The sequence below is a fragment of the Saccoglossus kowalevskii genome, chromosome 3 (genome assembly GCF_978046115.1).
Source record: "Saccoglossus kowalevskii chromosome 3, keSacKowa6.1, whole genome shotgun sequence".
NCBI lineage: Eukaryota > Metazoa > Hemichordata > Enteropneusta > Harrimaniidae > Saccoglossus > Saccoglossus kowalevskii.
The window spans coordinates 18,527,440-18,554,120 of NC_140643.1; the positions used below are offsets into that span (position 1 = coordinate 18,527,440).

Sequence of the window (26,681 nt, forward strand, 5' to 3'; positions counted from 1 at the left end):
TTTACTTAGCAAAGCAGCCGCTTCGCTGCGATCTATTGAAAGTAAGCCTCCAAGACCCGTTGGATTTGATTATTGGCATGTTGGGAATTGTTGAGGTCTCTGCTGTCAATCATTTTTGGTATGTGTTTTTCCAAAAACAATTAATATTGTCTCACATTCAACTCCTAAAAGGTGAAGTACAATACATCTTTTACCTTTTTGTCAATGTATTGCTAGGATATTTATAGTTTTGTTGTGTTTTTGAGATGTTTTGCCCTTTGTTTATTCGAAACGGGTTATTTATGTTTGAAAAATCTGAGGTGACAAATCAGTAAATAGTCGGCCCCTTTTTTTACTCATCCAGTCGAATTTAGGGTACCAGTATAAATTGTCTTTGTCATGTTTCTAAGATTTGTGCGTGTTTCAATAAACTTATAATACTAGGTACTAGACATGCTTTACTTCCATAAATAAACCCATTACCTCGTTTACATGAAAGTAGTTTATCGGAGCCAGCGGCTCGAACCAGAAAAATTCTCTGTGTTTGGACGCTCTCGGCTCCGATAAATCTTTGGGTTGAGCTTTGATATGACTGGGATACACCATGGCGCTGGCCAGGTAAAACGGATCGGGTCGAAGTTACGCCCTCTATCGCCTTCTTCAAGTTACGTTCCAATTGAATTATCTCAGGAGTCGATATCGTTTGTAATGTCTATGTCTATTACAAACGACATCGGAAATTGTAGACGAACGAATTGCATCCCTTCGATCGCGAAATAAGTGTTACTCGTCGGCGGCAATTGGCACAAATCGTCTGCTACATTCTTACTTGTCTTCCCGGACGCATCAACGGTGTCTCAAGAAATGTCCTGACAGAAAATCCCAGAATTAGGACGACCATCCGGTGACCGTCAATATCTAGGAGGTGTTGCCGTATAGATTCAAAACAGATTCTCACATTTTGGGAATATATTGGTTCTCAAGTGATTGGTGGAGCTGTTCCGTTGGGCCGAACTCGGCTTTCGTAAGCCCAACCATATACTCGATCAACAAAATTTGGCTTTGAAAAAGCACTGTCTAGTAACGGTATATACCCAGAATAAATAAATATCTACTGCCGTTACTTCGCTTTCGGGTTACCCCATCCATCGCAGTAATCTATGGTTTAAAAACCGGGAGTAAACGATAATGATTTATTTGTTGCACCCCCCCCCCCCCAGTTCAGTGAAACAGGGGTTCAGAAGAACTTATACTAAAATACAAACCTCTTTTGAAAGTTGATTCGTATCGTACCACGACCTGGGCAGCCATTGTGTTCTTGACTCCGATCAACTCCGTTTGCCGTTTGTCTCGTGTAGACATGTTTGGCTATTTATATCGGCGCCAATAAGCAACTTGAGTTCATTTTTTTTTTTTTGAGAACGAAAAATATTCGACAATTGTTTAATTGTTAATTTTTATCACTTTAGCTAGTTGGTTACCATTAAAACGTATTACCGGATTTTTGTTTTGACTTTTACCATATAGCTTTATTTGATGCTCCTGTTCACAAAATCCAGAGAAAAAAATATGGTCAGCCAAATATATTTCGCATTAAAAAATGTGTCAAATCCCACGAAAATTGCATTTTTTGAATCATTTACCATTGGTTCGTATTTCATATCTCAAAATTGTGTTCGGGTACAATAATAGAGAGAGGAGGGAGAGATACAGTAATAGAGGAATTAAGACAACTACAAATGTACCTGAATATTAAAACTCGAAAGCACGGTTTCGTAAGGTACAAGTACCTCGCTCATCAGGAGCATAAACATAAATCTCTTGATAAGTGAGGTCAGTACAGTGCTGTCGAGTTACAATATTCCTCTATTACCGTATCTATCCGCTCTACATATACTTTGTATTGAGCACTTTTGTTTTATATGTCATGCATATATATATATACATATACATGACAAAGAGAAGTGGAGCAAGGACTGAACTCCGCGGTACACCGAAAGTCACGTCGTGCCACTTTGATGCATTCCCATAAATAACTACTCTTTGTTAAAATGATTAAAACCATATATAATAAAACCTGAAATGTCATAAAATTGCAGTTTTGTTAAAACGTGCGGGGCTAAACTCCAGATAAATGGAATCAACTTAATTTCTCATATCAAGTGATGGCAAGTGGTATGCTCAATTCAGCAAGGCTGTGTGGACCTAGTTATAGAAATGGTATTTAAGAATAATGTCCGTCAAATATGGAAAAGGTGGTTTAGTAATCCAGTACAGAGATTCATACAGTCTCTCTATAGTGATTGAGCTCAGACGAGTAAAATATATATTACTTGTCTGATGATAGAGGTACTGGAACTGTGGTAGGATGATGATTGAGTTTGATATTTATTCAATATTCTGATATCGATAGCGGTTGTTTGTACAACGATGTCCAACATGCATATTTCACGTTGAGGGCGCTATCAAACTCGTCCATTGCTATTTCGCAAAAATCGCTGGATTACCGTCTGTCCGCGGTGGAAGATAACGTTTTCATTGCATTTTCCCGAGATCGAAGTCTGATAGAATTTCTTCACAAGAACCTATGCTGAAAAATACGATCCTATTTTGAGTTTATTCATGCCGTACCACGGCCTAGTCATGTATTGTGTGACGTATTCTCTTTGTCTCACGTGAACATGTTGGATTATTTGCAAATACGATAACCTGGCCAGTTAACCTACTGTTGTGAAAACAGTGGGTGGACCAAGCAGTCCAAACTGAGCTCTTTCAAGACCTCACAACGTTACGTACGCAGAGAGGGACTGGTCGTCGCTGAAACACGAATCTAAGACAAGCTTGTACGTGTGGCGGTGTGTACTTTTTTTCTATAGTTTGTTAGTTTGTGTAATAGTAATTCACCTTTGCAAACTAAGGTCGACAATTTTACATTCAGCAACCAACCAAATAGCAGTCAAAAATATCGTGAATCAGCTGAGTACTAGTGGCAGCCAGCTAATTGATCTACAAGTGCAATTCGTCGCTCTTTTGTTACAGTTTACACAGTCCCAGTTCACCAAAAGGTCAAATTTACATCACAAAAAAACACACACATAAAAACGAGTCCCATGTAATCACATATGTTCGATGCCCTCCTTCTTACTCATTCATTCGATTTTGTCACGTGTCTTCTCTGAAGAGAATGTTGCGAAGCAGACTTGAGTGCTGTACACACTACACTACACAGTAATATTCGACAACACAAAGTCCAAAAAAAAGATGTAAATCTTCGCTCATGGCATGAGAGTTCCATTGGTTACCTAATTTTCACATGAAGCCATGTTACTTGCATTGTTTCAATTTTAAATCCGTTGATTGTTTATCTATTTTTAATTTTTTTAATATGCAAATGAGCCCTTTTCTTCTTTTTTGTAAATGTCGTAGGTCATCTATACAATAACTTGTGTAGTTATATAACCTGGGCCGCAAATAACCACTGTCTTGTCATCTCTGAGACGCTGAAGCGATCACATGTATGCAAGCCTTCCAGTGAGACCACATCACCCTGTGTCGTTGTCAGACTGATAACCCTAGCCGTACAGGTCATCAAGAGTGCCTCAGCTGTGTAAGCCAGTTACAGAAGCTATTACTTGTAAGGTAAGTCGTTAATTAGAAGTTGTAAAGAAAAAAACTTTATTCTATTTTTTTTTCAATTAATTCCCGAAACTTTTCCGCTTTTTAATAGAACTGTACATCTATACACAAAGAGACACAACTCACAATCTCAAGTTAAATCTAGGTATCGCAATATCGATTGATGTTTCACCCCCATGAAGGTACATACCAATACATGTTTGTACATCCAATCTGTGTACATAATACCTTCTGTGATTGGCTCATGTTCATATTGGTGGTGCATTTTCTCATAAAGTGACCTAAATGCTCATGAACAAATAAAAAAAAGATTTGATAGAGTTATTTTACTACAGTAAAACTTTAAGAAACTACTTCATTGTTTAGGCTCCATTATATATCCCCAGCAAAAATCTTTAAAATTCTAAACAGTGTTTTAGAAAATGGCTCTTAAGGAAAAGAGGTGTAGAATATAATCATGGAGCTAAACAAAAGCTAAAAAAGGTGTTATGAAAGCGCTAAGCCTTGTAGGTAGCCTGTGTTAAGTTCAAGTTCAAAGAATCAGATAGCAATCGTATAAATATGGACAGATACAATACAAGTATCATACTTTTGAATGTAGAAAGATTTTGAAAACAAGAAGTTGACCATCATTTGCTGAACTAAGTGTTATAAGCAAGAGTTGGAAAAGAGTCCTAACACCATTGGGTCAAGCTGTTAAAGACAATAGTGGCGTTCACGTTAGAGATCTCGGCACGTGCTGAGACTCGGGGCCGAGTCGGCACGTGCCGAAAATTTTGTGTGAACGGTCGGGACCGAGTCGGCACATGCCGAAAAGAACTCGATCTCGGTCCCGATGGATGCTTGGGACCGAAACTCGGCACGTGCCGAGATTTGCTGCCTGAACGCTGCCTGGTAAATTTAAGAAAACATAAGTTGATTGATACTAGCATGAAATGACGATGACAGGAAATTCGGATATACTAGTAGATGGTCGGATGCTGTAATAATGAATGCAAACCGTCATCAGCGACGCATATTTATGTGCTGCTACAACCTCTATTTTCTTGCACATTTTACATTGACGTGAAAAAAATAATTGTTTCGAATCTTCTTTGCCGTTCATGTGCACGATGGCTCGTAATAAACACCATTGCAACAAATGGATATAATTTCACTATTACAATTATTATCATCATATGCATATCGTTTTCCATGTTTGGGCCAACAGATCGATGAATGAGAGTGTGATTTCGGCACGAGCCCAGTCGGTCCTAAGTGGGTCCTGAATAAAGTGAACACAACTGCTGTAATCCCTCTGCAAACACAACCGATTAAAAATTTCGGCACGTGCCGAGATCCCGTAACGTGAACGTAGTAAATGTCTAGCATTATAATACTGTGAACAAACAATTAAGTCATTCACTGCAAAGTCTGCTACATTTTGTACACCTCCCAAATAAGTTAATGAACCACCCAACGCTGTTCTTTTCACATGCAGGAGTGGAAGAATACATTCACAGATCTCCTACATAAAAAAATTGCATTATAGTGTTCATAATAGAAAAAATATAAAATTAACCAAAGCATCATGGGTATTCTCTAGATAACTGTGTATAAACTCCAAAGTGAGTGGCTAAAATTGTCTTCCATCCACCCTTCAACATAAACTTCTACAATTTATTACACACATAATGCAAAAAACATAGTACATATATTCATTCACAATACTTATCGAGTATCTCAATGCAAAATGTTATAGTTTAGGTGTATTTAAAGATTGAATTTTTTGTCACTATTTATTTATTTATTTATTTATTGCTTCCCATTTGTAACAGGGGCTCACTATGTAAACTAGGAGCTGCACCAAATAAAAAATACATTTCACTCAAAGACTTATGGATAAAAAAAAAAAAAAAAACTTTTGATAGACAAAAAGAAATTAAGTTACATGAACTAAGATAACAAAATATAACAACAACAAAAGACATCTAAAAGTAGCAACAACAAAAAAAAAAAATAAGAAAACTAAAATATAAGAAGTACACTGGAAAAGTATTAAATATTATCTGTATACCTCTTTCTACTGTCCATGGCATCAACTAAGAATTTTTTTGTAAAAGTATCAATTTCGTCACACAGGACTGAATCATACTGCCTTGTACTGTCACCCAGGATTAAACATAGCACTTCTTTGTTTGCTATGAAGTCTTTATGTAAATTTATTTCATTTTTGTTACATAGGAGCATTTCAATCCCTTCCATTAGAGTTTTTCTCTGTGCTGAGAAACATTCACAATGTAATATGAAATGCTCCAGTGTTTCAGGTTCCTTTTTGCAACATGGACAGATACAATCATTATTATCCAAGTTTGCCCATTTCCTTTTCTCATATGCCAAACCAAGAGTGCAGGATCTTGCCTTGAATTTTAATTGGGTGCCCTTGAAGTTGGATAAAGAATTTAAATATTTCTCTCAATATTTTAAATTTGTTTTAAATTTTCTATAATGAACGAGACTTGATTTCTCTGCCATTTTTTGTTTCCATTGAATCTCGTCACTTTTTACAATCAAATTTTTAATATTTCTTTCAGACAGATTAGTGAATTGACTTTTGTTTATCTTTATATTTCTTTCTATATCTTCAATTCTATTTAGCCATGGCCAGGTCTTAATCAGATTATTCTCTTTAACTGCTGTTAGTTTATTAAAAATTACTATTAAAATGGTAATTTTGTTTGTGTTTGAGCTTAACCCCATGCCCATGATCAGAAAGAAAAACAAAGCATTTTGTACACAATGTGTTGTTATCAACAATTTTGATTTGAATACCCCTGTGATTGACATTCATTTTAGATACTTACATGGCTGTTTAGAACATGCAGCCTCATGACAACTTTTAGATGAGACTTGTTCTCACTGTGAGTGACAGAAAGAATGAAACACCAATATTGCAGTATGAGACACTGTTTTGATAATAATATATTTAGATTTCTCACAATGTAGCATTTGTTTCCTATAGCATAACTTTAGGTGATGTCGCTATTTTGTTAGCTTGAAATTTATTTCTCACTGCAGGGATGATCCAGTAAAAATAAAATCATGCAAATGTATCTCTTTTTTTCTATATTTTCTATATTCAACTCATCAAAAAATTAATTCCATAACAAAACACTCAAAAAGTCTGTTCAGTTAAAATTAATTCCAGCTAAAATAAAGTTTTTTACAGTATTATATATTCCTAATACTAGAAATATATAAAATACTCCATTCATTTGGATCTTCTAAAAACAGCGATTTTGACAAGCAGAGAATACCATCATGGAGTACATGTGATTTGCATACTGAAATCAGGTCTCTATCTTTCTATTTCTACACCTGAATCTTAAAATCTAAATGCAAACAGAATTTTAGTTTGTATGCACATTTGACTTTAAGTTCACAGATGCAGGCTAAGTTGTAAATTAACATTAACAAAAAAGGAATTATCTCCCTGATTAGAAAAATAATAGAATGTTTATGCAGCAGATTTGAGGTGTTATCTTTCTTTGTTCAAGTGCAAATAGAAGTTGTACACCTAAAAATTGAGGCAGAAACAAACACATGACCAATGAAACTACATATATTTTAAAATTGTTTCGTAAAACGTTTTCAAAACTCAGAGAGTCTGTTGTAGAACTGAATAATTAACGCATCTATTGAAGGTCTATTCTACTGTCACTCTGGATTATTAAAAATCCAGTCTTGTGTTCCTTACATAATTATCATTGTATGTAATTCCTAAAAGAAACGATGGTAGCATCTTTCCTGAAAGCTCACTTCAATGCCAGGCAATAGTGGCCCCACTGCACTGATGTTGTGCCTTTAAATGTCCAGTGCTACAACTGATTCTTTCCATTTTCTTTGATAGAACAAGTTTTATTAACAATTTTGGCATATGGCATAGTTACATTGCCTATATGTCTGTAAATACAACAATGTTATGTTCAACTTGCTTCAGTGCTGTATGTACCGGTAACAAGAATTAAAAAAATATGGAAGAAACTGTGCGATCCTTACTAGAAGCTAATTTACAATAAACTTAAAATATTACCTAATGCAGATATAGACATTAAATGTAAAATACTTAATTTTCGCTTGGAAGGAATTATTCATTGAAAATAAAATACAGCGAATATACCCTTTTTCCTATATTTTACATTCAACAAGTCAAAAATCAGAGAAAATTAATTCCAGCAAAAATAAAGTATTATACAGTATATATTTATGCTGTAATTTTTGATAGATCTCATAAGGTATAACAATTCTCATAGACAAACCAGAACAAGAAGTCGGTAGAAAACAAAAAATGTTTTCGTTAGCGTGGGAGAAAACAGAGGTGTTATTTCGAAAATTCATTGTCCTTTTCTGTTTGTGATTGATCCTGGCAACGTTTGACGAATCGTGACGTAGCTTCGTCTGTGATCTAATGAATACAGTATATGTTGGGTGATTAACGTACGATGTTGTTATGCAGATTAGATATGACGCTATGCTATTCTTTTATGTGCATAATAGATAGGAAATAAGCAAATCAAAAACACTTCTAGTAATTGAAAAAAAAATACTGTAATAGGGTTAATTATTCACTGGGGGTTAGTTTTGCTTATTTCGCTGACTGGAAAATGCGCTAAATTAAAACCCAATAAATATGTCAACTTTAGCATAGAAGACATTATCTAAATAATAAAACCGTAAATTTAAAACCCACTGAATATGCCTGAAATGCTAAATCTGCAAAATTTAAACCCAGTGAAAATTAATCATTTTACAGTAATTACTTAAAAACGTGTCTTTTTAGATGGCATGGTATTTTTAGCTAATTTGGCTAATGTAGATAATTTAAAGCAGATGGATCGTCACCTGCACACAAGCGAAAATTGAGTCCCAAGCAATGAAAACAACACAAGCTAAAACGCAAAGGCTCATGGGCAGACGCTTGTATGTAAACAACGCCAGGCTATGGCTGTATGACGCATACGCAGGTGACTACCCCCCCTGTTTTAAATAGTATATTCTCACAATTAAGATTCTGTTAGTTCTTACATTGTGTCAAATTCACTAAATTTGCACATAGATATTTCAACAAGCTTTATAGTATTTTGTGCCATGATGAATCCCATGAACCAAAGACTAATATATCATGTGTGATTGTCATGGCATGCCCCGGTGGTTATGTACTTTTGACAGTATGCACCGTACTTGTAATCTTCAATCACATACTGTCACTCAAAAACGTCTGCTTGTGCGTACTTGCCACCAAAGTTATGTTGGTGATAAATAACTACTTGTATAGCAGCTGACTAGTTGCTAGTACTCAAGGTGAACTATTGTAATACCACTTGCATAATTTTATATCCACGATAACCATAAAGTCTTCAAATTGTAAATAAATTCCTAGTGACAAAAATTTAATGATTTACAGTACGCGCAATTGTTCTTAAAAGATAGTTTATGAATAAATGCAATGTGCCAAAGTAAATAAAAATCAAATACCGTGTAAGACTTGCTGGGCTTAATTGTACCATAGACCTGAAATTCTTATGCCTGTACATTGTATATGTATGAAACGGTTTATTATAAAAGCTGTGAACTGCTGTATTTTGATTTGTCGTCTATTTTTGACTTACTAGTAACCAACAAATTTGATTTGAATTTGCCAATTCTAATTTAAAACAAAAAAGATAAATTGATATGATTTTAAAATTGATTATTTAAAAATTTTTTTTTCCCTTTTCCAGGACATTTCACCATGGATGAAAAAGTGGACTTATCTGCCACCGATCTACGTCAGCGCACCAACTACAATGTCAACCGACCAGTTTATACTGAAGATGAATTCCACCTTGGCCATCAGGTAGCTGATGTATCCAAAGAGACAGTGCCACAGAAGATCAAAAAATACTTCCAAAAACAGTGCTCATGTTCACCCAAGTGTTTGAAGGAGTTTGTGCTGGCTAAGATCCCCATACTAGACTGGATGCCAAAGTATTCAATACGGGAAGACCTCGTCGGAGATATCTTAGCTGGCATTACTGTATGCGTACTCAATATACCACAAAGTGAGTTGCTATTTATGAATGATATCTATTTGATGGATATCATAGTTATATTATTATATAATAATATTATAGTTAACAAAATATTTCCCCAAACCAGAGCATAATTTTACTTGTGTACTATATGTTGCCAGTGATCTCGGAAAGCTAAAGTCTCATAATCATGTTTTTTTTTTTGCCTTTAGGTCTGGCCTTCGCTCTGTTGGCAACCATGCCACCTATCTATGGTTTATATGTTGCGTTCTTTCCGATTCTCGTTTATGCCTTCTTCGGTACTTCCCGACAAATGGCATTTGGTAAGTAGTAAACATGTTTATTACTAGTATACATACATCCTGGACTGAATAATTGGATTTGCTGTGTTAGCAGTGCATATGATTTTGTAATAATTGTTGATTTGATAGTGTTCATTTCATGTGCATGTCAGTTCTATTTGATTGCAGGTCCTTGTCATGTGGCATATGTTCTTTTGCTAATAAACATTTTTTTTTGCATGCATTTCAGGTTCATTTGGTGTGGTCAGCCTGATGGCTGGATCAGCCGTGGCTAAAGTTCTAGGACCACCGCCGGAAGCGCCTGCACCATTAGCAGATGCCAATGATACAGAAGCCATATATAATTTTCTTAACAGTAGCGGTTCTAATATCACAGATGACGCTATTAATGATTACGAGTATCAGAAACTGTTAGCCATGACCAGTTTAACATTGATGATAGGTTTGGTACAGGTATGTACATTATTTTAGAATGTCAGTCATTGACCACAATTTTTTTGACAGCATTTAAACAAATCAGTCATAATTCATTTCTGTGGGCATAGCTTTCATGTGAGCACAGAACAACCAAATTTAAGTTGCTAGTTACTATTTTACTGTAGAATACTTTATTTTCCTTGGAATAAATTTTTGCTTAAGGAATAATTCAGTGAAAATAAAATCTAGCGAATATTTCTTTATTCATATATTTTACATTCACTTTGTCAAAAGTCAGTAAAAATAAATTCCATACAAAACAACCAAAAAGTGATTTCAGCGAAAATTAATTCCAGCTAAAATAAAGTATTTTACAGTACCGGGTATGTAGGTTTGTTGAAACTTTAACAATGAGAAACACTTAGTTTAACATAAGAATGGTCTGGAGAAAAAATATATATGTATTGGTATATCTTGAATCAGTCCAATACAATCAGTTTAAATTTATATCCATTTGAAAAATAATTGACAAAGTTATAGAACCCCAGAAAATAAAGTCACTACAATCCTGTCAAAATTTTAATATATCATTTATTTGTTTTCTCATTAGATTCTCCTGTCTGTTTTTCATATGGGCTTTGTGACGGTGTATTTATCAACACCGCTCGTAAGAGGTTTCACTACTGGAGCTGCCTGTTACATCTTTACAAGTCAAATTAAATTTTTATTTGGATTGTCAAAGTATATTCCACTCTACACAGGACCCTTCTCACTGGTCTATGTAAGTACATGTAATGGAATGAACCATTCTATTTAAAGGGGAGAGATGAGTCAGTATTGAAATGATACACTCCATTTGATCAATTGAGACATGGCTTTCGTAGTATAAGCATATGTATTTTTTATCGGTTATAGATTTGAGTCAGTTTGTTAAAGTACTTTGCATCAATCCATGGACAGGAACCACAAACAGCTTTATTTTTTGTGAAAGAAATTTTTTTTTTGAATTTTGTGTGTCTAAAAAAACAGTTGCATTGACTTTTTTCAAAGTGCAGGGGGTTAAAAGAGTATTTCTATACTGATGATGGTTACTGTACCTTGTGTGTGATGATTGCAGCCTACATATAATAGAATATTTAAATGCTGTAAATAAATTTATCGCTATCGCTATAGTAATGAAGCCCTACATTCTGGTGGTGCTCCCATGATGCATCTCAAACTGTTGCTACTTTTGTAATAACATTTTACAGTATGCTAACCCTATGGGGTATCTCTCTGATTTTATGTGCTGAGCAAAACACATTTATCTGAACATACTTTTGTCTTTCTGAATGAGGAGCCAACCCTTCTCATTTTTGGATCTTGGGAACACCACAGTAAATTCATTAATTTTTGATAAACAATTAAACAATAGTTCAATATAATTTTCAATTTTATTTTCATTACATATTCAAGGTTGTTATCACCTACGCATGTGAGTAGGTCACTGTGAAGCCATATTGTTTATTGACTCTTTACAGTGCATAGACGAATGTCATGTACCGTGCCACTAAGGACTTTTATTTTCAATATCGTTATTATACTATATTATACTTCTATTTGAATATAAACATAGTCACTTTTCGTACTTCTGCTTGTTTTTTACCGACATGGCAGGACAAACAAGGAATTCATGTATGATTTGTTCTATGTATGGCGATATTAAAATAACCGCATAATTCCTTAATACTGCCTGCATCCTTTTCAGAGATTCAGTTGTGTCCACGCATGTCCTGTTATTTTTCCTGATTGAAAGCAAATTGGAAAAACAAAATTTGATTTTGGAATTTTTGACTCCCATGTGCGAAGCACATAATGGGAGTCTTTGCAGTTAGTGTGTCTGTGTGTGTGTATGTGTGTCCGACTGTTCCACTGCTATCTCAAGAACCATACATCAGTTTTTGATGAAACTTGGTGCATAGATGCTCTGGGCCAATGCGCAGATTTGATTAGGTTTTGGTAAAAATCCATGCTCGTTAATTACCTAATTTGCATGATAATTAGCTGTTCTATGACTGTTCCACTGATATCTAAAGAACCACTCATTGGATTTTGATGAAACTTGGTGCATAGATGCTCTGGGCCAATGCGCAGATTTGATTAGGTTTTGGTAAAAATCCATGCTCGTTAATTACCTAATTTGCATGATAATTAGCTGATTTTTAGCTGTTCTATGACTGTTCCACTGATATCTAAAGAACCACTCATTGGATTTTGATGAAACTTGGTGCATAGATGCTCTGGGCCAATGCGCAGATTTGATTAGGTTTTGGTAAAAATCCATGCTCGTTAATTACCTAATTTGCATGATAATTAGCTGATTTTTAGCTGTTCTATGACTGTTCCACTGATATCTAAAGAACCACTCATTGGATTTTGATGAAACTTGGTACATAGATGCTCTGAACATATGCGCAAATTTGATTAGTTTTTGGTAAAAATCCGTGCATATTAATTACCTAATTTGCATGATAATTAGCTGATTTTTAGCTGTTCCATGATTGTTCCACTGATATCTAAACAACCACTCATTGGATTTTGATGAAACTTGGTACATAGATGCTCTGAACATATGCGCAAATTTGATTAGTTTTTGGTAAAAATCCGTGCATATTAATTACCTAATTTGCATGATAATTAGCTGATATTTAGCTGTTCCATGATTGTTCCACTGATATCTAAACAACCACTCATTGGATTTTGATGAAACTTGGTACATAGATGCTCTGAACATATGTGCAAATTTGATTAGTTTTTGGTAAAAATCCGTGTAAATTAATTACCTAATTTGCATGATAATTAGCTGATTTTTAGCTGTTCCATGATTGTTCCACTGATATCTAAACAACCACTCATTGGATTTTGATGAAACTTGGTACATAGATGCTCTGAACATATGCGCAAATTTGATTAGTTTTTGGTAAAAATCCGTGCATATTAATTACCTAATTTGCATGATAATTAGCTGATTTTTAGCTGTTCCATGATTGTTCCACTGATATCTAAAAAACTACTCATTGGATTTTGATGAAACTTTGTACATACATGCTCTGAACTAATGCTAGGTTTTGATTAGTTTTTGGTAATAATCCGTGGATACTAATTACCTAATTTGCATAATGATTAGTCAATTTTCGGTTTTTCCACTGATATCTCAAGTACTAATCACATTTCAATGAAACTTGGTACATAGATGTCATATGACACTGCACAGACCTGATAGTTTTTATGGTAATATCAGTACATATTAATTACCTAATTTGCATAATTAATTAATTTTCAGCATTTGATATAAGTAGTGAGCATTACATTTCAATGAAACTTGGTACTTACATACTCAAGGACTATACAGAGATTGATTGTTTCCGATAAATATTTTTGCATATTAATCACCTAATTTGCATAATGATTAGTCAATTTTCGGTTTTTCCACTGATATCTCAAGTACTAATCATGACATTTCAATGAAACTTGGTACATAGATGTCATATGACACTGCACAGACCTGATAGTTTTTATGGTAATATCAGTACATATTAATTACCTAATTTGCATAATTAATTAATTTTCAGCATTTGATATAAGTACTAATCATAACATTTCAATGAAACTTGGTACATAGATGTCATATGACACTGCACAGACCTGATAGTTTTTGTGGTAATATCAGTACATATTAATTACCTAATTTGCATAATTAATTAATTTTCAGCTTTTGATATCTAAAGTACTAATCATCACATATCAATGAATGTACATGGATGCTGTAGGACAATAGACAGACCTGGATAATTGTGGGTTAAAATCTGTACATATTAATTACCTAATTTGCATAATTAACCAATTTTAAGCTTTCGCATTGATATCTAAAGTACTGATTATTCCATTTCAATGAAACTTAGTACAAAGATGCTCTAGGACAATGTACAAACCTAATTAGTTTGGGGTAAAAATCTGTTCATATTAATTCCCTAATAAGCATAATAATTCATATTCTTTTGGTTCTAATCACATTTCAATTAAACTTGGAAACATAGATTTTCTGTTACATTGCGCAGACCTCATTAGTTTTACACTCAAATCTGTTCATATTAATTTTCTGATTTGCATAATTAGTTTACAGCTAAGTAATTTCGAATTATATTTAATGTGACTCCAATACTCTCAGCACATGGGAGTTCTTTCTAAGCTTTCTTTGATTTGTGTTTGTGTTGAATTTTTATTCAACATAAAATCCTACATAAAATTCAGTGTGATTGCATTTATATATATTATCATGTGTTGTTGTATGAAATTTTACAGATATTTACTGCACATATCATGCAGACGCTGTTTGCATGTTATCTTTTTTGTGTTTGTTGTCTGCGTGTATTACTACCGGTACCTGTAGTTTGTGTGTACCGATGTTTGTACCAAAATTCTCATCCTTGTTTTGTGTAATTTGACCTTTCATGAATGAAATCTCCACACAATTACTGCTGTAATTAATATTCATAGTGATATATATCCAATAAACCAATAAAAAAACAGCTACACTTGTAAAGATCCATTATAAATCTACATCATGTGACTTCAGGGTCTCTGAATACAATTAAACAAATCATCAAACTTCTTCAACTTTTACAATGTGGTTTTATTTATGGCATGGTGTTGTTCACAAAACCTTGGAAAAAAATATATGGTCACCAAAGTGATATACTTCTCACGCAAAGCACGGGGTGGATAATCCAAAAAAATTAATCACAGTTTCGTTTTTATTTACTAGATAAAATACTTAAAAAATTCATGGTTATTTCCATAATTATGTAAAACTTTTTTTACCTCTTTGTCAAATGTCTAGATAAAACCTTAGAGGTCATTCCAGTAATCATGAACAAGAGTTGTCCTTTCTTTTCTTATTTTGCTTTAGATTGATTAGTCACTGAGCGACAGTAGATTCAACTTGTACTGCCTGAGTACATACTTTGCGATATTCTCTCAATAACCTTGTTATACATTTTTCTTCTGCTTATAGGAATAATTTATTGAAAGATTATAGCTCAAAATGACAGCAAACAATCACTTTGTGCTGTGCTAACGTTTGTGTGATTAACAGAAATATATTTTCATCGTGTGTTAGTGCGTCTGCGTTCAATGTAAACATAGGAATAAATTTGAATGTTTGATTGAGTGCTGATACACTTTAAAATGTGTGCTGAGATGGCTTTAATCGAAACGTTTGCTAAATGCGTAATAAAATATAAATACCACTGATATTCTAATTTCTTTTTTGTTTTCTAGACGTACATTGACATTTTCAAGAATATACATCATTCCAATTATATAGAAGTCATACTCTCGGTTTGTGTATTAATATTCGTAGCCGGCGGGAAATATCTTGCCGACAAGTATCGAAACAAGATCAAATTTACCATGCCTGTGGAACTTTTTGCTATCATCATCGGTACAGCGGTGTCTTATTTACTCGAGCTGGAAGGCAAACACCGTGTGGATATTGCCGGCGAGATTCCACAAGGGTGAGTACAGATGTTGTGTTTCCTATAAAAGCAACAAGGATAGGATACGAGTTTTGAACTTATTTATATTGCATTGTAGTGTATTCCTAAGCTGAATGCTGGGTAATTTGCATACAACTGACACCTAATTTACATATCCAGTTTGTTGCAAATTACTGTAAAATGACTAATATTCACTGGGTTTAAATTTCACTGATTTAGCATTTCAGTCATATTCAGTGGGTTTTAAATTCACGGTTTTATCATTTAGATAATGTGTTCTATGCTTATTTTTACATATTCCCTGGGTTTTAATTTAGCGCATTTTCCAGTCAGCGAAATAAGCGAAATTAAAACCCAGCGAATAATTAACCCTTTTACAGTATATAATTAGCATATACTGTAAGTTAATTTAATTTGTGAAAATTTTGCTGTGGTAAACAAGTCATCATGACTTGCATGTAATCACACATTCCCATAAACTATCAGTTTGGGACAATTTGATCATTGAAAATTGAATGGTTTTCATTAAAGTGATTTTATTTTATTTTCTTCAGACTTCCAGCTCCATTTGTACCACCCATACATTATGGGTTATCTATGATTGGTGATGCCATTTCAATTGCCATTGTGGGGTTTGCTGTGTCGGTTTCCATGGCAACTACTTTTGCCAAGAAGAATAACTATGAGATTGATGCTAATCAGGTGAGTTCATTGCATGTCAAGTTGTGACCATGTAATTTCTACAATATTTAAATTTATTGTTTGTGTACACAATTCAAATGGAAATATTACTGCTTTCTTCTTAAGTTGTCTGAAATGTTTTCTGCAGGAAATGTTTGCCTATGGTATTTCCAATTTTGTTGCTGGTTTCTTCTCGTGCTTTGTATCTGCATGTTCATTGGCTCGTATGTTGGTCTACGACAGTGCAGGTGGCAAAACTCAGGTGAGTTCATAAATATAATAATTTATTTTTTTACCCATGATTGTTACACATATAAATATTTACAAACACTGCTGTAATAAAAAATTTCATGGGTAAAAGGAACCTGAAATAGCTACAAAGCTAATCGAGTCAGATCCCTGTGGACATGTAAAGCTTTACAATTTATTTTATTCATTGCTTTTACGGTTCAACTTGACAGTGGTACTTTCAGATAACTGAAGCTTATTTTAGCAAAAACACAATTTTGAGTACATTGAGAATTACATCGCTTACAAAATCTGCCTGAGGTCTCTGTCATTTCATAGTACATGCTTTGTGGTATTTTTAGTGTGTTGTAGTAATAATTAATAATGAGAAATAACAGTTCCAAATGCCGAAAAAGAATGTTTTCCACTGTTCAAATATTTATATTTAGTGACCAAATGCTATTTCAAAACATGATTTTTGGTGCCTCTGTTTTCATTGTACACAAAAGAATGCTTTCGAATTTGACATTAATTATTCGGAAAACACTTATTGTGGCTAAAATGTATTCAAGTCTAAATACTACCTTATACTAATGTGGGCAATACTTGAATAATTTCACTGTGTTTTTCCTTCTATCACTTTAGTTTGCTGCTATTGTGAATTGTATAATAATTCTCATTGTGTTATTGGCACTTGGACCTCTGTTTGAAGCACTGCCAAAGGTGAGTGTGAACATGCGTTATCAAGGATTTATAGGATGTAACTTTGATATCCATATAGGGTGACGTACGTGTGATATTTTCTGTCTGAGTTCAATGCACATGTCAATCAAACTTGGTCTGATCAAATAATGGCATTACAGAGTTCAATGGGTCCTCAGAAAGCTATGATCATCTAAGCTGAAATTAGTTTAAATTGTTGAATTGAATAAGGCACAAATAAATATATATTTATTTTCAACGACATTAAAAAAAACATCCTGAGGTATTGTTTTTCAGCATCAGTATTTCAAGAAATCTTGCAATCAATTCAAATTTTGCAAATTAGATGTACATTCCATATCACACAAGTTTATTACCTTGTATCTTACAATCCTTTATTAATATAAGCATGGTTTGTATATTTTGGCTCTTTCCTGAGTGGTCAAAATTACTCTGCAACATTCTGTATTGTGTGTTTTAGACCAAATTGGGATATTATCCGACAAAAGTTGAATCAGAGGATTAAAAATAATGTAAATGCCATTAAATTTAATGCTGAAGATGTAAACATTAACATGATGTTCTCTGTATATTGATCTATATCATTTATCTGTTATCTAGGCTGTTCTGGGTGCCATTATAGTTGTAGCGTTACAAGGAATGTTTAAACAGTGCGCTGATTTACCAATCTTATGGAGAACTTCCAAGATTGATTTTGTAAGTTTTTTTTTTTCAAGTTTTATTATACTTTAAAATATTTGTCCTTGATGATTGTGATTATTTAAACAAGACAAATATTTGATGTTGTCACAACAACATCAAGATTCTGTAGATAACACCTGTAACTGCAAGATATTCCGACTGAACATGGGTTTCAGACCAGGTGTACTCATAATTCATAGTATGTTTATAAAGCCTTGGTGACAAAGAGCTTTGTAAATATTCCTTAACAGTGGCCTGAAACTGCGTTATGTTCATATGTTGTGGTGGTTTACATTATATTGGTGTTTATACCTTTTCATGCCTCATTCGCCTACCTGTCCACTCCAAACCTGGTATACGAGTAACCCAAAAAACCTCTTCACACCCCCAAAAACCTGTCCATACTGAACCCAGTATGACTCAGAATACTCTCTACACCAATCCCTGTCACCCAGAAACCTCTTGTTACTCTAAACCCAGTATAACCCACAATACTCTCTACACCAATCCCTGTCACCCAGAAACCTCTTGTTACTAAACCCAGTATAACCCACAATACTCTCTACACCAATCCCTGTCACCCAGAAACCTCTTGTTACTAAACCCAGTATAACCCACAATACTCTCTACACCAATCCCTGTCACCCAGAAACCTCTTGTTACTAAACCCAGTATAACCCACAATACTCTCTACACCAATCCCTGTCACCCAGAAACCTCTTGTTACTAAACCCAGTATAACCCACAATACTCTCTACACCAATCCCTGTCACCCAGAAGTCTCTTGTTACTAAACCCAGTATAACCCACAATACTCTCCACGCCAATCCTTGTCACCTAAAAACCTCTCCATTCTAAATCCAGGTTTCTAATCTGTCTAAACCAAAATCCCTTTTTTTGTCTCTTCAATACATGAAAACAACTGTAAACAGTTTTCAAAGTCGCATTCATCATTTTTATTAAACTTATTTACATTTTTCAGATGGTTTGGGTAGTGACACTGGTCAGTGTATGCTTACTGGGAGTTGATATTGGTCTTGGCATAGGCATCATTTTCTCCATGTTCATGGTAGTTCTTAGAACACAGCGACCCAAGATCAGCGTTGTTGGCAATATTCCAAACACTGATCTCTATCGGGATATGAAAGCATACAAGGTATGTAGTAAAAACCCTTGTATAAAGACCTGTCTATATAAAGACTATATAGTAGATAATATTTGGTAATCGTAGTCCTAAATAACTATTAAAAATAGCTAGACGTTTCGAGCAATGGCCCTTTATCGATGGCATAGAAGAAAATGTAGCTAGCTATTTTTAATAGTTATTTAGGACTACGATTACCAAATATTATCTACTATATATCATATTTATCAGTCCGAGCAGCGTTTATTAATTTATATACTACTTTTATATAAAGACTATACATCTATGCTGATGTTCAAGGATTATTCACTAGGTTATACACGAAAATAATACTTTTACTAACTCCTCGGTTGTAGTTCATTTGTTACACTAGTATATAGATACTGTGAATAGCTCCATTACTGTAAAATCTGTATTAGAAACCGCGGCTTCTATTAAAATGGTACAATGCAACAGAGGGGATGCGGCTTCTAATAGAGCATCTACACATATGAGAAATGATGAATTTTTGGTTCTCAATTATTCAAAAAAAATGGGTGCGACTTCTATTAGGGATGCGGCTTCTAATACAGATTTTACGGTAGTAGTCATGTTCAGGATACATAAATTGAAGGCTAATATTTAAGCTAATCTTGTATGTTTGTCTATCGGTTAGTTCTATGGTTGCTCGGTACAATAACCAGAATTGGTTAGATCTTAGTTCCGTGGTTATAAAACAACATCAAAGGGAATTCAGAAAGTACAGATTGCAGAATTATAATGTTTTTGACCACTTTTGCATTTCATTTATTATAGATTACCGATAAAAAAGTTCAAGTTCAGTGTTCACTAAACTACATATCTTACCGTTTCACATTCTCCAATGCTGTTAAACCATTGATTACCAAATTTTAATGACATTTAATGTCTATTTGAATCAGGTAGACCATAATGTGGACGGAATTATGCAGATTTAAATTGTGAAATGTTGCAAAAAAAATTGGTTTTGATATTCTAATAATAATTAAGCTGTTAAACCTGAATAAGACCAAATAAAATATTGTGTTTCTGATAACATTGAAAGCAAAAATAAGAACAAATTTCAGTTAACCATAAAATGCTATAAAAATTATTTATTTTCAACACAATGTTGCTGTGCATGTTAGCTCATGCTGCAATCATTCCAAAATGTCGTACATGTATGAGTTGGCATTTTAATTTGTACAATGAATCGGCCATCGTGATGTGAATCATTACGACCGTACCAAAAAGTACAGTAAGACAGATGTTGAAATGAATTGTTTTCAGTCTGACACTGACAAATTCTCGTTTATTGCTACATGTGTCACTTATCAGGGTATTGATTGCCGTGTTGACTTTCTATATGCAAATAGGCGTTACCGTTCAGGTCAGATGCAGTTTATCTATTTTTGTCACCTAGTGCCTCTGTGCATGGTGGTTTATAATAAGCACTTTATGTAAACTGAGTCAGGTACTTGTTTTTAATTTCACTTTTTTTCACTGATAGTTGTAAACAGTAAATTAAAACTCAAGAAATATTCACACTTAACAATAGAATGTTTAATTTCATAATATAATCAGTTAATTTAAAACCCAGTGAATATCTACAATGCCAAATTCACTTCTACCACTTTCTCCTTCTGCCTGCATGTAATATCAATAGTAACAACTATATAAAAATATGCAACTGTAGTATTGTATTGGCCAAATATTCAAAATATACAGTCTACAAAAAATAAATAAATAAAACTATTATTAATTAAATATGAATTGTTTATTAGTTCAGATATTGTAATATTTTAAAATATTTCATCTTAGTTTGGACTTCAGTCTACTGATGTTTTCATTGTAAAAAAGACATAGTTTAATAAGTCTGCTTATGTAAAATTAGAGGTGTTTTTATATTTAAATAAATATTATTTTAATGCTTTGTATATAAAAAATGCAATATTTGGTTTATATGTATTTTTATTGGAAATGTGCCTTCAATAGAGCAAAGAAATTATTGTGAAGTTAGGCACAAAATGTTCTACAGTTAGGCAAAAATATTTGTGAAGTTAGACATTGGGTTTTACAGTTGCCTGAAGTTTTTTTGTGATGTCAGGCACAGCTAGTTTGGGAGTTCGGTAAACATGTGACTTACTCATTATTCCTTTTTATTTTTAGGCCAAAGAAGTGAATGGTATCAAAGTAATATCCAGTGGATCTACGCTGTATTATGTGAACTGTGAATATTTCAAAAACCAGGTGTACAAGCTAACTGGTGTTAATCCAACAACTGTCATGGCTGCCAAGGCAGAAATTGAGAAAAAAATGAAACAACAGGAAATTGAAAGACAGAAGCAGAACAAAAAGAAAGCAAAGGAGAATGGAGTGAGTATATTGACTGGTGCAGGAGGCATAGTGTTAAACTACTTCAATAATATCACTTAATAAAAGATATTTAGTAATGCATTATGGATTGTGGAATTTTTTCTTCAGTTTATTTGAATTTATGGAACAGGCAATCTTTACCAAAATAAGAATTCACTCAGGTTGTTATTTTATTTTAAACTGTTGCCAAGGTTACTAAAAATTAGCAACCGGAGTTCAATAATGTAAAATTAATACTCGCTCATTAACTGGCGTTAGTCCAACAACAATTCACTGATTTGTTGTAAAACAATGCGTTTTTGCTATTTCACATAAAACAAATTTATCAGTGGTAAAGGAAATAACACAAAAAAAACCAGTAAATGGTAATTGCGTCTACAGTTATCACTGCATACCTGTGACCAAAAATGATTCTCAAAAACATTGGTTATTATTTGTAAAACTATCTCGCAATGCATCATCCTGTTTTTGATTTTCCTTGCCATCTGCTGTACATTTACAAGACTTAACCATAAGTAACTTGGTTCTTGCAGACAACTATCAGTGACAAAGAGCAGGTTGACTTTGTGCCAAACCATGATGCCAGTGAAGAAGTCGCACTGAGTATGCCACAATTACCTCATTTACATACCATCATCATCGACTGTGGCACGTTCAATTTTATCGACGTTAATGGAGTGACTGTATTGACTAATTTGGCTATGGATTACAAGAAGATCGGGATCCGGGTGTTGTTAGCTGATTGTCAAGGTATTTTATTGTTCTCAGTTTGAGTTTTCAAGGGAAAAAAAATTGTCAGTTCATCTTATGTATACTGTAGAATACTTTATTTTCGCTTGGAATTTATTTTCGCTATTTTCGCTGAAGGGATGATTCCGTGAAAATAAAATCCAGTGAATATACATTTTTTCCTATATTTTACATTAATCTCATCAAAAATCAGTGAAAATAAATTCCAAGCAAAACGCCCAAAAAGCGATTTCAGAGAAAATAAATTCTAGCAAAAATAAAGTAATCCACAGTAGTTGTACATTATCTTGTTATAACAAACTCTTTTGAAGACATACATACATTAAAATTTTGATTGTAAAGGCGTTCGTTATAACAAGGTTAAAATATACTGTAAAACACTTTATTTTAGCTGGAAATACTTTTTTGGTGTTTTGTATAGAATTTATTTTTACTGATTTTTGACAAGTTGAATAAAAAATATAGGAAAAAAAGGTATATTTGCTGGGGTTTTTTTTTCAATGAATCATCCCTTTAGTGAAAATAAATTCTAAGCGAAAATAAAGTATTTCACAGTGATGTGTTGAGACATCTAAGCAGTCGTGCTTAATAAGTTTTAGTAAAGGTCCACATATTGTACCAGTAATTACCATGTATGCATGGAATAGAGTGGAATGGAAAGAAATTTTTCAGTGGAAAAGTATTTAAAACACAAATGCAATTTTTTATCAATTGATGTCTGAAAACAGATCACCGCGTTGTCAACTTGTATTTATGAGACTATTATCGACACCTCCTCAATCAGAAAACAAAATAGGGTCTCAGGAGGTTAGTCACATGTGTCTGGTTTCAAACCTTGGGGGCTTGATCGGGGTCACATCAAAATCCATGGTACACAGATTGAATGCTCAGTGAAATATTTCAGTATTGTCTGATTTATTTAACGCAACTGGTGACAGCTAAATACAGGTGTGTTATTCAAGCCACTTTGCTATCCAGGTTGTGTTATTTTGATGCTTTTATATATTGTACATAAATTAAACTGCGACCTGTTATGGGTAAGCGAATTAATAGAGACCACGAATTGTTAATTGAATTGTTATGGTAATCACAGTGAAGATTTTGTCTTGAAGATTTTGTGTGTTTCATATAAACTTGCAAACCAGGATAATTTATTTTGAAGCATTTCATCAAGGCCCTTAAGACAAAGAGTCTTTTTTTTTTTTTTTTTATAAAATTTTCTTTCAAAACTTCAAATTTCAAAAATTTCCCTAAAATCTCCTTTTTGGTTACAAAATGCTACCCCCATTTATAAATAAAAAAATCTTCAAGAACAAGTTCACATCATAGTTACTGGGAATTTCTATTGTGAACTGGCTGTGGCCTAAAAAAAAAAAATCTAAAACTCCTAGAACTACATTGTTAAACATATGTTGATGGTGGTATGTGCTTAAGAGGGCAGTTCTCGGTCTGGCTATAATTTGTATTAACTATTGACGATTGCACCTTCAGCTCAAAAAAAAGAAAAGTGCACTTGACTTAGAAAGCTGTTACCAAATGTTTCATCTTTTGTTCTTGTTTTCCCAATTCTTTTAGGCAATGTCAAAGAAACATTGAACCGCTGTGACTACTTTGTCAAGATGGAAAAGATTGAGATACCTGAGTGTTTGTTTGTCACAGTACATGATGCAATACTCTATGCCACTTCTGTCAATTCTGAGGTAAGCAAACCAAATATCATTATTTTAACATCATTGACGATTTTGAGATATTTACATACCAGTTTGTTTGAGTCTTAATTTTGTAGCAGCCTGATCACAAAACACTGCTCACCTTTTATGGTTTATAAAAACAACCAGAAGGCTAATAAAAAAAATAGAATGACTAAACTTTCTGGATGACTATTAGTAGACGTATTTTGCTTAAAGTAATTTTTAATAAGTTTTCCAGTAAATTTGTTTGACTTGTGCTTCATAATTTTGTATTTTCTGAAATGTCTAAAACATGCTTGCTGAATTCTGATTTAAAAATACAATAACATGTTAAAACTTGTTTTATTTTTTATTTTCCAGAATCAAAATGAGCCTATGGATATTAAGAATGAAAGCTCAGTTGAAACAAAATTCTAATTATCCAACGAATGAATACAACCAGCACTTTCATCTCAGGAGTCTCTCTGCTTCATTGTTGTATTCTACGACCCTTTTTTTTTCAATATTAAACATAAGAACTGATCCCCACTCCACGGTCACATTCATGTGAGTGGTATTTGTAACACCAAACTCGTGACTGCTATCAAAATATCAGTGTACATGTACTTAGAGCGAGTGCAATGCATTATGGGTGGGATATGTATGCAATTTCTAATTTTGACCTTTATATGCAAGTATGACCTTTTGCATGCATGCAAATCTATGAAACACATTTGCATAAATATTTTTAAAGGAAGCGGTGGTTGTTTTTTAACGTTAAATCTTTTATTCTCATCAAGTACTAGGATTGGCTGCTTTTAATTACTTTTTTTATTGATAATTGTTGTTATTTTCAGTAGCGATGTCTGTGTCATGTTTTCTTTTGTGTTTATCTACTGTTGCTTGTGTGACATTGTCTGTCTCGTGGACATTGTCTGTCCCGTGTAACACCTCATGTGATATACTTGCAAAGTGATAACACTCTAAATCTGTTACCCACCATAATATTAAAATCATGATACTGTATTTGCTCTATTAGTAGCACATTTGTAAATGATGAAACGGTATCTATGTCCAAAATAATTCGTATTTTACAGACAATAGTGCAGTAAATGTAAAGAAATACACATATTGAAGTTGTGCTTTCAATCAAGCAAATAAACTAGAACATCCTCTCTAAAAATAATACATACATGCATTACTTCTACATAATTGTGTAATTCACTGGGGCCACATTATCAGTTTTCATATTTTTTTTTCCATATTTTAATTATCCTTTTGAAAACTTTTTCTGCTTTGAAATTATTTTACAAAACTGTATGATTTCTGCTGGTTTTCATCATGTAAATTCTTTTAGCGTTTTACGAATGGCGCTGCCACAACAATTGTCATCCTTAAAGCAGTGTACCCATATCTGGGCTGAACTTGACCAGTATTTATACCAAGTATAATTAGTAACTCTGATGTTTACACCTTATTTTATTTTTAAACTCAGTTTTTGGTTATATTAATGTTCATATTTTAGTTACTCTCACCTCAAAAAAAAACATCTTTATAAATATGGATTTCAATAATTCAAACTTAAACAAGAGGTTTTCATTGGCTGATTGAATAGCACTGGAACATTGGTTGGAATCAACTGCCATTGAAATTTATAAATATTAACAAAAATAAAGGGAGTGCCTTTGTTCTGTTCTGTTGTTGAGTATTGTCCAGTGCTTTTTTTCTTCAGGTTGAAGAAATTTTTCGATTTTGACAAAATTCTTTGAATCAGTCAGTGCCTTTCCATGTTCATAATAATCTAGAAACAAGGAATTATCAATGTCCAGAAACAAAAATATTCAGGATGTTTAACTATTTTTTCTTTTTCATGAATTAGATTAATTGAATCTAACGGTGATGTTAGATAATCAGGGTATTTTATTTTTCTTTACTAATAATGATTTTTACGGAAATGTTTTAATCTTTCCAACCACATTGTATTTTATGGGCCAACAAGTTGAGGCCTGTTTTTATAATAAACTACAGTATCACATATTTTATTTTATTCAGTCTCTGCTTCTTTTTGTTACGACATTCGTATAAAGTGAGTCTTTTGATGATCTCTCAGATGCTGAGCTAAAATTCCTAATGTTTACGAATAAAAACACATGTATAATGTCTATAGCGTGGAGGAATATCCTTAGAAAGTTTTTGAAGGACTGGAAGTCTTTAAATTGCAGGAAAAATAAAAAAAAATTTGAAAAGTCTTTAAATTTCTTCATAGCTATTAATTCATTTTAGAATGGCTCGTTTTCTCCAGGGGACTACCATATTCTCAGAACTTTGATGAGCTTTGGTGATGATGCTGGCCTGAATTAAGGGTCAAAATGTCTTGGGAGGGTGCAAGAAAGTTTGGGAAAAGGTCTGGAAAAGTCTTGGAAATCATTTAGCTTTTGGTGCTATGGACCCTGATGTAATATCATGTTGGGATTCACAAGCTAGATAAAATACTGTAAACCACTTTAATT

General features: G+C 33.4%; 1 protein-coding gene across 2 annotated transcripts; it reads left to right on the forward strand.

The window, feature by feature from the left end:
- Nucleotides 1–2,641: 2,641 nt before the first annotated feature.
- LOC102804098 (prestin-like) lies at nucleotides 2,642–26,218 on the forward strand. 2 transcript variants are annotated; one of them, XM_085496849.1, is made up of 16 exons: nucleotides 2,642–2,834; nucleotides 3,406–3,618; nucleotides 9,375–9,695; nucleotides 9,878–9,988; nucleotides 10,197–10,420; nucleotides 10,995–11,165; nucleotides 15,704–15,939; nucleotides 16,476–16,623; nucleotides 16,751–16,864; nucleotides 17,476–17,553; nucleotides 18,154–18,249; nucleotides 19,217–19,390; nucleotides 21,545–21,751; nucleotides 22,285–22,501; nucleotides 24,077–24,201; nucleotides 24,553–26,218. In XM_085496849.1, exons 3-16 carry the CDS (start codon nucleotides 9,386–9,388, stop codon nucleotides 24,607–24,609), a joined length of 2,268 nt encoding a protein of 755 aa, XP_085352975.1. In that variant the 5' UTR covers nucleotides 2,642–2,834; nucleotides 3,406–3,618; nucleotides 9,375–9,385; the 3' UTR covers nucleotides 24,610–26,218. The 2 variants fall into 2 exon arrangements, with proteins under 2 accessions (XP_085352975.1, XP_085352974.1); XM_085496848.1 differs by having other exon boundaries at nucleotides 2,642–2,822.
- Nucleotides 26,219–26,681: the final 463 nt, after the last annotated feature.

Coding starts and splice junctions, on each gene's coding strand:
- LOC102804098 (XM_085496849.1), top strand. CDS start 9,386: ATGGATGAAAAAGTGGACTTATCTGCCACCGATCTACGTCAGCGCACC. Junction 9,989..10,196: donor TTCCCGACAAATGGCATTTG/GTAAGTAGTAAA, acceptor CATGCATTTCAG/GTTCATTTGGTGTGGTCAGC. Junction 19,391..21,544: donor GGGATATGAAAGCATACAAG/GTATGTAGTAAA, acceptor TTTTATTTTTAG/GCCAAAGAAGTGAATGGTAT.